At 45.9% G+C, this 14,312-nt stretch overlaps 1 protein-coding gene across 1 annotated transcript in view; it reads right to left on the bottom strand.

Annotated features, from left to right (window-relative positions):
* The window catches only part of LOC132494214 (uncharacterized), a 64,270-nt gene extending 50,261 nt beyond the window's left edge, over nucleotides 1-14,009 (bottom strand). The window contains exons 1-3 of the mRNA XM_060105225.1: nucleotides 13,986-14,009; nucleotides 12,366-12,853; nucleotides 11,282-11,346 (exon numbers count right to left, since the gene is read on the bottom strand). Coding sequence (XP_059961208.1) covers nucleotides 11,282-11,346; nucleotides 12,366-12,853; nucleotides 13,986-14,009 — 577 coding nt within the window. The remainder of the gene's footprint in view (nucleotides 1-11,281; nucleotides 11,347-12,365; nucleotides 12,854-13,985) is intronic.
* Between the last annotated feature and the right edge of the window lie 303 nt (nucleotides 14,010-14,312).

Below are 14,312 nucleotides of genomic sequence, written 5' to 3'. Positions count from 1 at the left end.
TATTATCAAGTGAATGAAGGTGACTTTAGCTTGAAATGAATCTGATAAGTCTCTGATACTCAGTCCACACTTTTCAGACAGGAAAGCAATATTTGATTATTTATAAAAATTTCTGACCTATTTAATTTGGGGGAACTCTCTAAGATAAAAGGTAATTAAATTTAACAAGTGGATACATTTGCTTGGCTGTGTGATGACCACTGCAAAAGAAAATAAAGTTTTATATAGTCTAATTGTGTCCTTCGATATTGAAAACTATTATTAGTGACAATGTGGAATTTTACCTGAGCCCTCGAATCCTGGAAAACAGCAAAAGTTAAGATATCCCTCTGCCCTTTGTGTTGTGGAAAACAGCTTAATCCTAAGAACCACCACAGATGCCTCCTCTTGTTTACCTGTGGCAATGCCAGACAAAGATATTCCAAATTGCCATTTTTTTGTCTCATAAATTATCATCTGAAGTGTTTATTCCTACTGATCAATTGGAACAAACTGCTTATTAATCAAACTGTAAAGTTTCACTCCTTCCTCCAGGCTCCAGAACTCGGACTCACTGTCAGACTGAGTCAACAGATAATCTCTCCTAAGAACAGGCTGACCTCAGGGTAAAATATTCTCTGATCTACCATCCACTCAAGCTACTCTTTTATCCCATTTGCCCACACCCTACCCTTAATACCCTTGTTACTTCCTCTCAAGAGAAGAAAATCCCCTTTTGATTAACCACTGAGAGGCTTGCAGATCTTAGGGTCACAGCATTCTCCCTAATGCAATAGTTCTCCTCCCCCAATTGCAATAGGCCCCTCCTCGCACTTACCCTTTTGAGTAAAGTTTCTCCTTACTATGCTGCTATTGTTTGGGTTTTTTTAGTTGACATTGGCAACTGATAGAAGAAGTAAATATTGCTGCATCTGGATATATGTGATAATGGGGGATTGAAAACTCTAAAATTTTTATTTGATTTTTATTGGAGTATAGTTCTTTTACAATGTTGTGTTAGTTTCTTGCTGTATAGCAAAGTGAATCAGTCATACATATACATATATCTGCTCTTTTTTAGATTTCCTTCCCATTTAGGTCACCACAGAGCACTGAGTAGAGTTCCCTGTGATATACAGTAGGTTCTCATTAGTTACCTATTTTATACATAGTAGTTATATATGTCAGTCCCAATCTCCCAATTCATCCCACCCACCCCTTCCCCCCTTGGTAACAGTAAGGTTGTTCTCTACATCTGTGACTCTATTTCTGCTTTGCAAATAAGTTCATCTCTACCATTTTTCTAGATTCCACACATAAATGGTACTATACAATATTTGCTTTTCTCTGCCTGACTTACTTCACTCTGTATGACAATCTCTAGCTCCAACCACATCTCTGCAAATGGCACTATTTCATTCCTTTTTATGGCTGAGTAATATTCCATTGTATATGTGTACCACATCTTCTTTATCCATTCTTCTGTTGATGGACATTTAGGTTCCTTCCACGTGCTGGCTATTATCAATAGTGCTGCAGTGAACACTGGGGTGCATTCATCCTTTCGAATTATGGTTTTCTCTGGATATATGCCTAGGAGTGGGATTGCTAGGTCATATGGTAGCTCTATCTTTAGTTTTTTAAGGAACCTCCATACTGTTCTCCATAGTGGCTGTACCAATTTACAGTTCCACCAACAGTGTTGGAGGGTACCCTTTTCTCCACACCCTCTCCAGCATTTATTGTCTGTAGATTTTTTGATGATGGCCATTCTGACTGGTATGAGGTGATACTTCACTGTCATTTTGATTTGCATTTCTCTAATGATTAGTGATGTTGAGCATCTTTTCATGTGTTTGTTGGCCACCTGTATGTCTTCTTTGGAGAAATGTCTATTTAGGTCTTCCACCCATTTTTTGATTGGGTTGTTTGTCTTTTTGATATTGAGCTGAATGAGCTGTTTGTATATTTTGGAGATTAATCCCTTGTCAGTTGCTTTGTTTGCAAATATTTTCTCCCATTCTGAGGGTTGTCTTTTCATTTTGTTTATGGTTTCCTTTGCTGTGCAAAAGCTTCTAAGTTTCATTAGGTCCCATTTATTTATTTTTGTTTTTATTTTCATTACTCTAGGCGGTGGGTTGAAAAAGATCTTGCTGTGGAAAACTGTAAATATTAAATGATTTGGTTCATTCAGTGAATTATGAGTGTTAATGAATACATTAAACAGTCCACAACGAGAGAGTCCTTTAAGCATCTGCTGTGTGCTAGGGTTTCCTCTACTAGGCCACAATTAGAAAAATCTGTTTGCTCAAAAAGCACATAGGTCAGTACAGAAGACTAACATAAAACCATCATGAGATGCATTGATAGAAATGTGCACAAAGTGCTATGTTTACATTTGATAAAGTCATTTACTATGAGTGCCTAGGGTCTATGGCAGTAAAATGATGTGACCAGAAAAGTTTTAGAGTAAAGGTGATATCTGAGAAGACCATCGAAGAATAAACACGACTCTGTCAGATGAACAAACTGTGAAGAATCTGTATTTGGCATTGGGAACAAAGTGATCACAAAAACCCCAAGTAATACCATGGTTCCTCTGGAGAGCAAAAGTAGTTGGAACTGACTCAACTGTAGCTCACATATGTAAGACAACTGAAGGGGAGCTGGAAAGATGAGCAGATACAAAGCAGCACAGCCTTTTACAACTATGAAAGTTGGGGACTGCACAACTCCAGTGGGTACCATTCATAATAATGTCAATGTGAATGACACAAGCTGGAGTTGTGTACAGCCCTGAGCAAGACCTCTGAGCAGGTACCAAATTAGTAGAGTATTTTTATGCCAAGTGTATAAGTTAGGATGCTTTTGGTAGCAAAAAAATGGAAACCAAATCTGTCTGTCTTCAACTTTAAGAGGATTTTGGAAAGAACATCAGGGCTCATGTAACAGAGGAGGACCCTATGGGGTCTTCCTAGGATAGACCCCTCCCCCATATCCTCTACTTTAGCTCCTCTCTGAAGTACATAGATAACAGTATTTGATGTACATTTCCTGCTTTACAGATGCTAAAACTCCCACCAAATGGAAGGTTAACTACTTAATGACCATGAGCACATAGCCCCCAGGCCTACTGGAGCTGAAGAATTGATGACATTAACCCCTGTGACACTGTCCTGAAACCTCACCATCAACCAAACAGAGAACTGTGCACAAGCTGATCACATACCCTGGGACTCCCCTCCCTCACCTTGCCTTTAAAAACACTTTGCTGAAACCCATCAGGAAAATGAGGCTTTTTGAGTACTAGCTGTCCCGGACTCTTTGTATGGTGCCTTACAATAAAACACGGCACTTTCTTTCACCACAACCCAGTGTCAGTAGATTGGGTTTATTGCACGTGGATAAGTGGACCCAAGTCTGCTTCAGTGACACTCACAATACTGCTATGGGGCTTTTGCACAGCAATGGAAACCATAAACAAGACGAAAAGACAACCCTCAGAATGGGAGAAAAAATGTGCAAATGAAGCAACTGACAAAGGATTAATCTCTAAAATTTGCAAGCAGCTCACACAGCTCAATATCAAAAAAACAAACAAACCAATCCAAAAATGGGTGTAAGGCCTAAATAGACATTTCTCCAAAGAAGACATACAGATTGCCAACAAACACATGAAACGATGCTCAGCATCACTAATCATTAGAGAAATGCAAATCAAAGCTACAATGAGGTATCACCTCACACCGGTCAGAATGGCCATCATCAAAAAATCTACAGACAATAAATGCTGGAGAGGGTGTGGAGAAAAGGGAACCCTCCTACACTGTTGGTGGGACTGTAAATTGGTATAGCCACTATGGAGAACAGTATGGAGGTTCCTTAAAAAACTGAAAAAGAGAACACCATACGACCCAGCAATCTCACTACTGGGCATATACACTGAGAAAGCCATAATTCAAAAAGAGTCATGGACCACAATGTTCATTGCAGCTGTATTTACAATAGCCAGGACATGGAAGCAACCTAAATGTCCATCAACAGATGAATGGATAAAGAAGATGTGGCACATATACAATGGAATATTACTCAGCCATAGAAAGAAACGAAATTGAGTTATTTGTAGTGAGGTGGATGGACCTAGAGTCTGTCATACAGAGTGAAGTAAGTCAGAAAGAGAAAGACAAATACTGTATGCTAACACATATATATGGAATCTAAAAAAAAAAAAGAAAGGTTCCGATAAACCAAGGAGCAGGACAGGAATAAACACACAGATGTAGAGAATGGACTTGAGGACACAAGGAAGGGGGAAGGTTAGGCTGGGACGATGTGAGACAGTAGCATGGACATATATACACGACCAAATACAGAATAATAGAGAGCTAGTGGGAAGCAGCCGCATAGCACAGGGAGATAAGCTCGGTGCTTGGTGACAGCCTGGAGGGGTGGGATAGGGAGGGTGGGAGGGAGACGCAAGAGGGAGGGGATATGGGGATATATGTATACATATAGCTGATTCACTCTGTTATACAGCAGAAACTAACACACCATTGTAAAGCAATTATACTCCAAAAAAGATATTTAAAAAAAAGAAAAAGAAAATAATGGAGGGTTTGTAAAGAAAAGGGAAAAGCCAAAAAGTGCTGGATATAATTGAGGATTTCTGCATTAGGAATTCTGCAGCACTGTGAACTACAAGAAAATTGAGTAGGGGGATGAAGATTTAGGAATGTTCAACTTTTTATGAATTTAATTCCTTTTTTCACCTTTTTTTTATGAGTAATGGTTAAAATTTGAATTCCTTTATAAATTACTTTTGGGTGATTAACTGTGTTTTTTAAAATGCATCTCTGTACAAAGACTCTCTCAAATTTATTATGGTGGCCTAAATAAATTAATACATCTTGAAGGTCTTAGTGGTAAATCACCATGTTTAATTCCAAGAGAATTTAAAAGGTAAAGAAAAATTAGTTTCAAAAATATTTTCAACAAGTTGACATTTATGAAAAATTTTGAAAGATGAGCAGCTATGGGCATACCACCTTATTTTAGCTGATGAACTAATGAATATAGACTTCACACATTTTCAAAGTATTGAACTGCCTTTTCTTCTATAGCAATCCTTAACATATACCAGGTTAAAAAAAAACCCAATAATCTTAAATCATGATTTCTTCCCTAAAATCCCCTTTCTACTCATTTATAAATCCTCCTTAATATTAATTTTTTCCTATCATATTTCTCAGCCTTGAATATTTCATGTATTTGATGTACAAATGTATTGAACACTTACAATATGTACAAGATAATTTTTTTTTCTCCGGTATGCGGGCCTCTCACTGTTGTGGCCTCTCCCATTGCGGAGCACAGGCTCCGGACGCGCAGGCTCAACGGCCATGGCTCACGGGCCCAGCCGCTCCGCGGCATGTGGGATCTTCCCAGACCAGGGCACGAACCCGTGTCCCCTGCATCGGCAGGCGGACTCTCAACCACTGCGCCACCAGGGAAGCCCCAGGATACTTTTTTTTTTAAAGCTACATGTTAGTTGACTCTTTTGTGCTTGGAACTGGAAGATACACTGTTGCAAGATTCAGCCCCTGCACTCAATTTTCTCACAGGTTAAAGAAGATTCAGACAAGTAAATCCACAATTCAACACTCTACTATAAAAGGTATGAGAAAGGGTTGCCCAGGGGGTTTTGATTGTAAAGAGCAGGAGAAACTATCTTTTCCTGGGTATGGGAGGATTCCTAGAGATGTTACCTGAGAAAAGGAAGATGAGAAGAAATTGCTAGGTGAATAAGGGATATTTTTTATCTTTTATTTCTCTTCAATTCTCACAAAAAAAGAAAAAGTCAAAAAAATAAATGAAGGTAATGTGACTCTCAGAGCTCCTTAGGCTCTTTGGTATCTATATTTGTAGCTGGAGATACATGTGCCACAATTATGTTCTAAGTTAAGGGAGTCTGCATGTGTCATGCATCAAGCATGTAGCACAAGCTCATGTTAATAAAAATAGCCATTCAGGCATAATCAAGGTAGAAAAGCAACAACTCACTACATATTTACCGATACCTTTCCTCTAGTCTCCTCTCCTGTGTTCCTTTCACCCACCCAAATGTTTTGGTGTGTAAACTTTCCTCTCAAGACAATGGAGTCCACAGCATGGCCATCACAAGTTTGAGTGTTGAACGATAGGTGAGATCCCTAGTGAATAATTACACCCAGTTGGAGAAGACTAAACAGGGCTTGGAGCCAGGTGAGAGAAATAGCGTTTGGCTTATCTGCTCTGAAATAATATCTGAAAGACTCAATCCATAAAGTTTCCATATGGTTGAAAGCAAGTTGAAGAGTGAACACTGGGTCTTAACATTGTGTGTGTGTGTGTGTGTGTGTGTGTGTGTGTGTGTGTGTGTATGTTTTGATTCATCAAATGTTAGGGAGAAACATTTTATGACACAAAGAGCACTGGCCCCAGAGGCATGGGTTTAAAGTTCTGTATCTGTCACTCTCTTGACAGGAGGCTTTTTTAAAAGCTCATTTAATGACTCAGTTAATGCTTTTTTTACATATGAAAAAGAATGAGCCTTTTTCAAACTTAAAAGTTTGATGATTTCATGGTCACTTTTAGTCGCAGCTTTTTAAGATTCCCCATCTAAATAAACTCTTAGGCTCCATGACGTGTGCCCAACCTAGACAAGCCGAAGGGGCTTTGAAATCCTGGCCCACTTTCAGCCAACTTTATGCATTTATATCAGCTGATTTGTTACTTGATAAAAATGTTCAGGATAATGCAGTCACTTTTTTCAATGTTGTAGAAAAGACCACTTCAGAAACAGATTACAACAGCCATGATAATGGACCGGAATCCTGAGGCACTGAGCTGAGAATTCCATCTCCCCCTGCATGAGAGAGGCAGGTTGTTACCCTCTACAGAATCTAAGTTGGGGATTTGCTCCCTAACCCCCTAACTCTGGCTAACAGCTTCCCATCAGCCTACCATCTGTGAATGAATCTGGACCTGAAGATTTATAGTCTCAGTTGGTACCGTGTCTTAGGATGTGGAGGACAGCTTGCTTATTATTCCCTAATGCTGCTTCTTCTCAATCTTAAGAGCTAACTCAAGATTTAGTGAATAATCTATACACACGTTACATGAGCTACTCAGAATCCCTCCCACATCGTGTCTTCCAGACTGAGGAGTTCTTCCAACTGCCTATTCTCAAACCCCCAACCTCACCCACACCTTCAGCTGAGGAGCTGCTTCCTCAGCTGCAATGGACGGGGGAGGCTTCTGGAAGCCTTCCAGTGCCAAATGATGCAGGGGACACGGGTTCATGCCCCGGACCGGGAGGATCCCACAGGCCGCGGATCGGCTGGGCCCTTGAGCCATGGCTGCAGAGCCTGCACGTCCGGAGCCTGAGCTCCGAAGCAGGAGAGGAGACAACAGTGAGAGGCGTGCGCACAGCAAAAAAAAAAAAAAAAAAAAAAAAAAAAAAAAACACAGGAAAGAATTGGGGCAGTAAGACGGGCAGTGGACATGAACAGGCCCTTCATATAAAAACAGAAAGACACCAGTCTGAAAAGACCACAGAATGAAGGACTCCAACTACGTGACATTCTCGAAAGGGCAAAAATACACAGACAGTAACAAGACCAGCAGCTGTCGGGGGCTTGGGGGCACTGGGCGGGTGAAGAGGTGGCCCCCAGGGATGTTTCGGGCAGTGAAATGGTTCTGGGTGGCACTGCAGTGGTGGCTGCAGGTCATCACACCTGTCCAAACCTGAACAGTAGGACACAGAGAGTGAGCCTTGATATAAACTACAGACTCCAGGGGAGAATTAGGTGTCAATGCCGATCCGTCACTGAGATGACGCGCCACACAGGCCAGAGATGTTACCAAGGGAGGGAACCCAGAGGGACGGGTGTAGGAAAGCGCTGTCTGCTCGATTCTGATTCTCCTCTAACCCTAAAACTGCTCTAAAGACTGTCTACCAATTAAAAAGAAGAAACGGCTTCTAAGCACGTGAAAATACTCTCAACCTCATTCACGATTCAGAAAAACCCCAAGGGAACGTCCATACTGCTTACCGGGGCCTAGGATGAGCGGGAACACGCCGCAGCCTCGCCCCTTCCTGTCGGGCATCGCGCTGGAGCCCAGAGTCCCCCTGACTTGACCCACCGCACCCCACCCCGCGTTTCACGCCGTCCACAGTCTCTACGCATGACATCTTTTCATCAGATGACTCACTGTCCCAATTACAAGGTTTCAGTTTCTCCACAGGAAGAAACCAAAACCAGCACAGAGGGGAGGCTCTTCAGTCAACCTCAGGGTCTGCCTGCCTTCACGTCCCGCTCTTCCTGACGGGAGGCCCACATCCTAAGGAGGGAGGTCCTTACCAGCACCTCAGGAGCCTCATCCAGTCCACCTCACGCTGCTCTGAGAGCCTCGCCAACCTCTGCAGCTACCCAAGTCCTGGGCACTTCAGGGCCATCCCCCTTCCCCGAGTCACTGAGCCACGTGCTCTGACAATGCATTTAAAACCAGGCTCTCGGACTTCCCTGGTGGCACACTGGTTAAGAACCCGCCTGCCAATGGTGGGCACATGGGTTGGAACCCTGGTCCGGAAAGATCCCACGTGCTGCGGAGCAACTAAGCCCGTGCACCACAACTACTGAGCCTGCGCTCTAGAGCCTGCGCGCCACAACTACTGAGCCCGGGACCCGCAACTACTGAAGCCCGCATGCCTAGAAGCCATGCTCCGCAATAAGAGAAGCCACCGCAATGAGAAGCCCACGCACTGCCACGAAGAGTAGCCCCCGCTCGCCGCAACTAGAGAACAAAGCCCGCACGCGGCAACAGAGACCCAACGCAGCTGAAACTGAATAAGTTAAATAGTAAACAAATAAAAAATTAAAATGAATGAATTAATAAATAAGTAAAAGCAGGGTCTGCTTTGTCAGCAGTCTGGAGTTCCCTACGTATCGACGGGCAGGATTCCCGTCCTCTCCCCTAATTAGGTCTGTGAAGTGCCTTTCCCGAGGAGCACAGAAGCTCCTGGAAGCAGAGAATTGCTTCTTAAGATCACATGCAGAAACTGAAGACATTTGATGCTTATGTCAAAGATAAAAGACACAACACTAGATGGTGTGAAGGGTCCTCGAGGCCAAGAGCCAGGCAAGCAGGACACTTCCTCTGGGGACCCCCTTCCATCAGCAGAGAAGAAAATGTCCGTGGCCAGAACTGGCACTCAATTCGCCTTGAGCTGAGAAGCACCCATGTAATTACATAGGCTCCCCAAAGAGTAATTACTCCCACATTTAAGAAAGGAGATGGCTTTTCAGTCAGGGAAGGCAAGTACAGTCTTCCCAGCTGGATGCACTGTGTGTGCTGATGGTCACGATGGAGCTGGGCCCCAGAGCTCTGCTCTCCCCTCAAACCCCCAACCTCACCCTCACCCTCAGCTGAGGAGCTGCTTCCCTGAGAACAGAGAAGCCATCGGAGGGCTTCCCCACCTGCAACCCAGCTCTGCTATCCACGCCCCACTCCAGGACCACGGGCAGCAGCTCTCCCCTCCCCCACACGCATCTACTGGATCATTCCCACTGTTATTTCTCCCATCACAACACAACACAACACAACATCCTCCCCGGACCTCAGCTCCTACCCCAGCTACTGTCCAGTTTCTATTTTCCCCGTCACAGCAAAATGTCTTGAAAAAGTTGGGACCAGAACAAACCCAGTTCTCCCACTCCTCTCTCCTAAGCCTCTCCGATCAGGATTTTACCCCACAGATCCATCCAAACGCATCATCAGCGAGGTACGACCTCCCCCCAGTGCTGGGCTCGATGGTTAATGGCTCCGCGGAACGGCAAGCTCGTTTGTCCAGTCACCCAGGGAACCTCTAAAGTGCTTCCCACATGCAGACAAAATGCTGTGATTAATATTTTAGGAGAAATACTCAGCGTGGAGAATACACTTGAGCTGCTGGAGGAAAGAGGTAGCGGCACAGAAGAAAAGTTTCTGTAACTACAGGAATGAACAGATGAGCTGTTTTAATGGTAGCAAGTACGGGATGAAAGAGAACGAGTAAAAACCGTTTAGAAGACGACATTAACAAGCCTCACACTACAACGTGGTAACAGAGGATGGAGAAGGACTTTAGAATGAACTCATTTTTTCTGGGCAGGTGACAGGCTGGATGATGCAACGATGAGCCACCAGAGACAACAGGACAAGGCAAGGGGCAGGGGAGCTGTAAATAATCATTTCTGGATCTACTGGATCTAGTAATTCGAGGTGCCCTTTGGACAAACTCCATAGAGATGCTGGCAAGTGGCTGGACAGAGGCATCTATCTGGTCCAGGTGGGAGAACTGACAGAGTTGGAGGTGAAAAGCACCAGAGGGTGAGATCAGACGGGTTGAAGAGTCATGAACCAAGGGGGAAAAGACAACACACAAAGAGGGCGGAAGAAAGAATCAGTCAGGAAGACAGCAAGGAGAGATCTGTCACAGAAACCAACAGAGTAGACTCTGCAGATGGCAAGGCGACAGTGGTCTGAGGTGACGACTGGCAAATCTCCACTGCTTTGTATGCTGGATGCCAGGTCACCTCAACCGGATCAGGTTCCGTGGAGGGGCAGAACCAAGACCGCAGACTGCACGATACAATTGAGCTGGGAAACAAGAATCTTTGCCACAGACCTCACTGCATGGTGTGTAACGCGACCCTCTGAGATTGTAAGAGACAAAGAGGGAAATTTACTGGAAGGGTGACAAGGCTGTTCTTCCAGATGATCCTCATTGCATCCCTCGACTGAGCACTGAAAACAATGTACCTATGTGACAACGGTGTTCTACTGAACAGACAAGTTATATGCACCGAGTGCTCCCTGGACAGCACGCTCTCGGCTTACAGGAAGTACAAGGAAGGCACCAATGTCAACACGTTAGGGGCTGTCACTCAGGAAGGCTCGCGGCCTACAGCGGGATCCTCAAGGAAACCTTTTAACGCTCGAGAACAAAAGTGCTTCGGCAGGACAATGTAAGTCAAGCAAGGGATGGTGTTTTGCCACAAATGTCAAGAACACGAGGCTTGTACTGTGGCTCTAAGAGGATCCTGGGATCTACACGTAGAACTTGCCAGAAACACTTGGTACTGACCTGCTCCTCTACGCTTTGTCTAACCACATCTTTTACCTACTCCTACTTTCCCATTTTAACTTTTGAACTATTCGCCTCCCAAGGTGTTATCACAAAAGAACAGCAGCAGGTAAACACATAAACAGCAAAACTCACCAGAGGCTGATTCATTTTCCGCTGCTCTTGGAACAACGTGCAGGACTGTGACAGTGGAGGCGGGCCTGGAGAAGGAAAACGCAGGCAGTGAAGCTACGACTGAAGCGGCTCGGGGTGCACGAGCACCCGCTACGCGCTCCACAAGAGACACCTGTGGGAGACCCGTCCTTTCACCTTCAGAAGGGAAGGAGGGAGCAACCGCCCTCAGGTCTGTAACTCCCACGTGACTCTGGTACCTGAGGGGATACTTTATTTTTCCGTAGCGAGTGTACATTGAATCCTATTAAAATAAACCTCCGTCATTAAATATGAAATTTAAAAATGCTTATAGTTTATCTCTTCCAAGTCTGTTAACAACTTAGATCAGAAAATCCACAGGACACCCAGAATAAAGGGACACACTCAGGTGCGTTTCAGTCTTGCAATGATTTGTACAAACTTTACAAACTTAAGTGCGACGCTCAAAAACATCTTTTATTAAAACTGACTTTAAGTGGACAGAACACCTGCCCTAGGAGTTTGGAGTCCTGTGAGCGACCCCACGTGCACACCCGGTGAGGGTCTAGGACAAGTCATCTCCCTCCTCAGGCCCCATCGCTTCCTTCCTCACCCGAGGCAGCAGGACAGAAGCCCTGCAGACTCATCCTGCACCGATTACACTGGGCGACTCCACAGGGCACAACCCAGGGGGGCGGCGGACGCTTACATTAGACAACCAAGGTGCTGACGCGCCTTGAGACACACGTGCGAGATGCCGAGACGGCGACAGGAGGGGGAGGACGAGGAGGAGGTGGAGGATCGGGGTTGGACGGAGGGGAAGACGCGGCACGTCCCGGCCGAGCCTGTGGACCCTGCTCCCCCAGGACACCCAGAGCTCACAAGTCCCAGGGGAGCCCCATCCGGAGCAGCCAGCCCTGTCCTCCAGCCCGGCCCCTCCACCTCCGGGAAGCGGTCAAACCCTCCAGGTGGCTCTACCGCGGGGCCCGGGGCGGGCTACCCCAAGCCCTGCTCTTCAAGGGCCGCAGGCTCCACAACCAACTACAGGCCTGCAGACGCAACACCTACCCCGTCGGGACTCGCTCACCAGCCCCGGGCTCCCGAGGCTCCGGTCCGGGGGCTGCTCCTCGGGCGCGCTCCTCTCTCGGCGTCCCTCCGCTCCGCCTCCCGAGACCACTGGGCCAGAGGAGCCGGCTCTGGGCCCACGTCCCTCCCGGGACCTCGCTTGGCCCCGCGCTGCACATGGTCGGGCACTGCACCGCCGCCGGCCGCCCGGCCACTCCGGCCCAAACGCGGGCTCCGCGGCTCGAGCTCGGAGGTCACAGTTCCAGCCTCCGCCCGGCCCACGCGAACCCTCGCCCGCACAGCCCGCTCCCGCGGGCGGCCGGCCGGCCAGGACAGCGTACCGCCCCGCAGGCCCCGAAATGCTCGCCCGCAAGAGGCCAAGACGGGGGAACGACGGCCAGCGACGACCTGGGCACGCACAGGAAGCGAGGGCGGGGCGGCGACGGTGCGCGTGCGCCAACACGCACAAATCAGGAGGCGCACCTGTGCAGGCGGATGCCCGAAGTCCGCCTGCCAAAGCCCGCCAGGAGCGCGGGACAAGTACCCGGACTCCAGAAGCCTCCCAGAAGTCTCCGTGCCATCAAGATAGTGAGCGTATGAAATGTCTCCATCTCATCTGGCGCTCAAGTGCTGCTGTGCTGCGAGGGTGTGCCGCCTGGACCAGGGACTCCGTTGCCCATTTGTCTTCACTCCTGTTAGGGATCAAGGAAAGGTGTGGCCTCAAGTGGGGGCTGTGTGATGGTCTCCAGGGTCCCTGGTCCTTTCCCGGCCCTGGGACATTTCGGGTTACATCTGAGATTCCCCCACCACCAGGAGAGGGGAAGGAGGGTATCATGTTCGCTTAACTGAAACACTACAACTTTCATTCAAATCCTAGAATACAATAAATGCCCAGCCATGACACAAACTAATATTGCCCACGGAAGGAAAAGAAAGTAGAAACTGTAGCTGTTTAGATTACACAACCAACGCATTAAAAACTGTACGAAAATCAGAACGTACACACAAACCGAAAACAGAAAACAGATACCTGGGATCTTACCTCTTAAAGGGGATACTGTTTATGTTAGGTAAAAATATCATTTTTCAAAAATGGAATCAGAAGGGTAATGATTTATCACTATTTATCACTGGGGGTGAAATAATATAACTGTGTTCTTGGCCAACTGTTCCTTAAAAGCTGCTAGGGGAAAAGTTAAAAATAAAATCTCCAGGGACTTCCCTGGTGGTCCAGTGGTGAAGACTCCTAGTTTCCACTGCAGGGGGCACGTGTTTGATTCCTGGTTGGGGAACTAAGATCCCACATGCTGCGCAGCACAGTCTCATTAATTAATTAATTAACGAACACACAAAATAAAAATAAAATCTCTCGCCAACCGAGAAAATCCTCTCCACAAATGTAGAGATAAAGAAAACGGTTTTACTGTTGAATAACCATTAAACCAGACTGCGCTGTGCACCCACAGGTGAACCACTAATGTTTGTGCAAATGAAATCAACCTCACCTTTTTTTTTTATAGCTCAGCAGATAAAATCTGTTGCATACAGGTTCTCAAGATAAACGGGAACTTGCCTCATGGGAATAGACTTGACACCACCATAAAAATGGCATACATTCTTTCAGAGTACATCCTAAATTCACCTGGTCATCTCGGTGGTTGTCCATGCTAGTTAATACCCTTTATCCAAAGGAGAAAGACAACTTCTCCTATCTCTAGGACAAACACGTACTTATAGCTCAGAGGAAAGTGCCTAACACCTAGCCTAAACTCCCCTGGGGACAGAGAGATAAAGAAGATAGCTCTCAGGTCCTTAACATAAACATTCCTGGGTTGTAATGCTGGCAAGAGACTGATTTAGCTTTTTAAAAGATTTAGATACTTACGAAAGGGACAGAGGAAGTATTTCCATTACAAGCGTCTTGAGGAAATCCTCTAAAAACGGAAATAAGAAGTGATGATTCATGCAA

Source organism: Mesoplodon densirostris, chromosome 7, assembly GCF_025265405.1.
Source record: "Mesoplodon densirostris isolate mMesDen1 chromosome 7, mMesDen1 primary haplotype, whole genome shotgun sequence".
NCBI lineage: Eukaryota > Metazoa > Chordata > Mammalia > Artiodactyla > Ziphiidae > Mesoplodon > Mesoplodon densirostris.
Note: the sequence above shows the minus strand (reverse complement) of the source record. Positions and strands in the feature narration are given on the sequence as shown.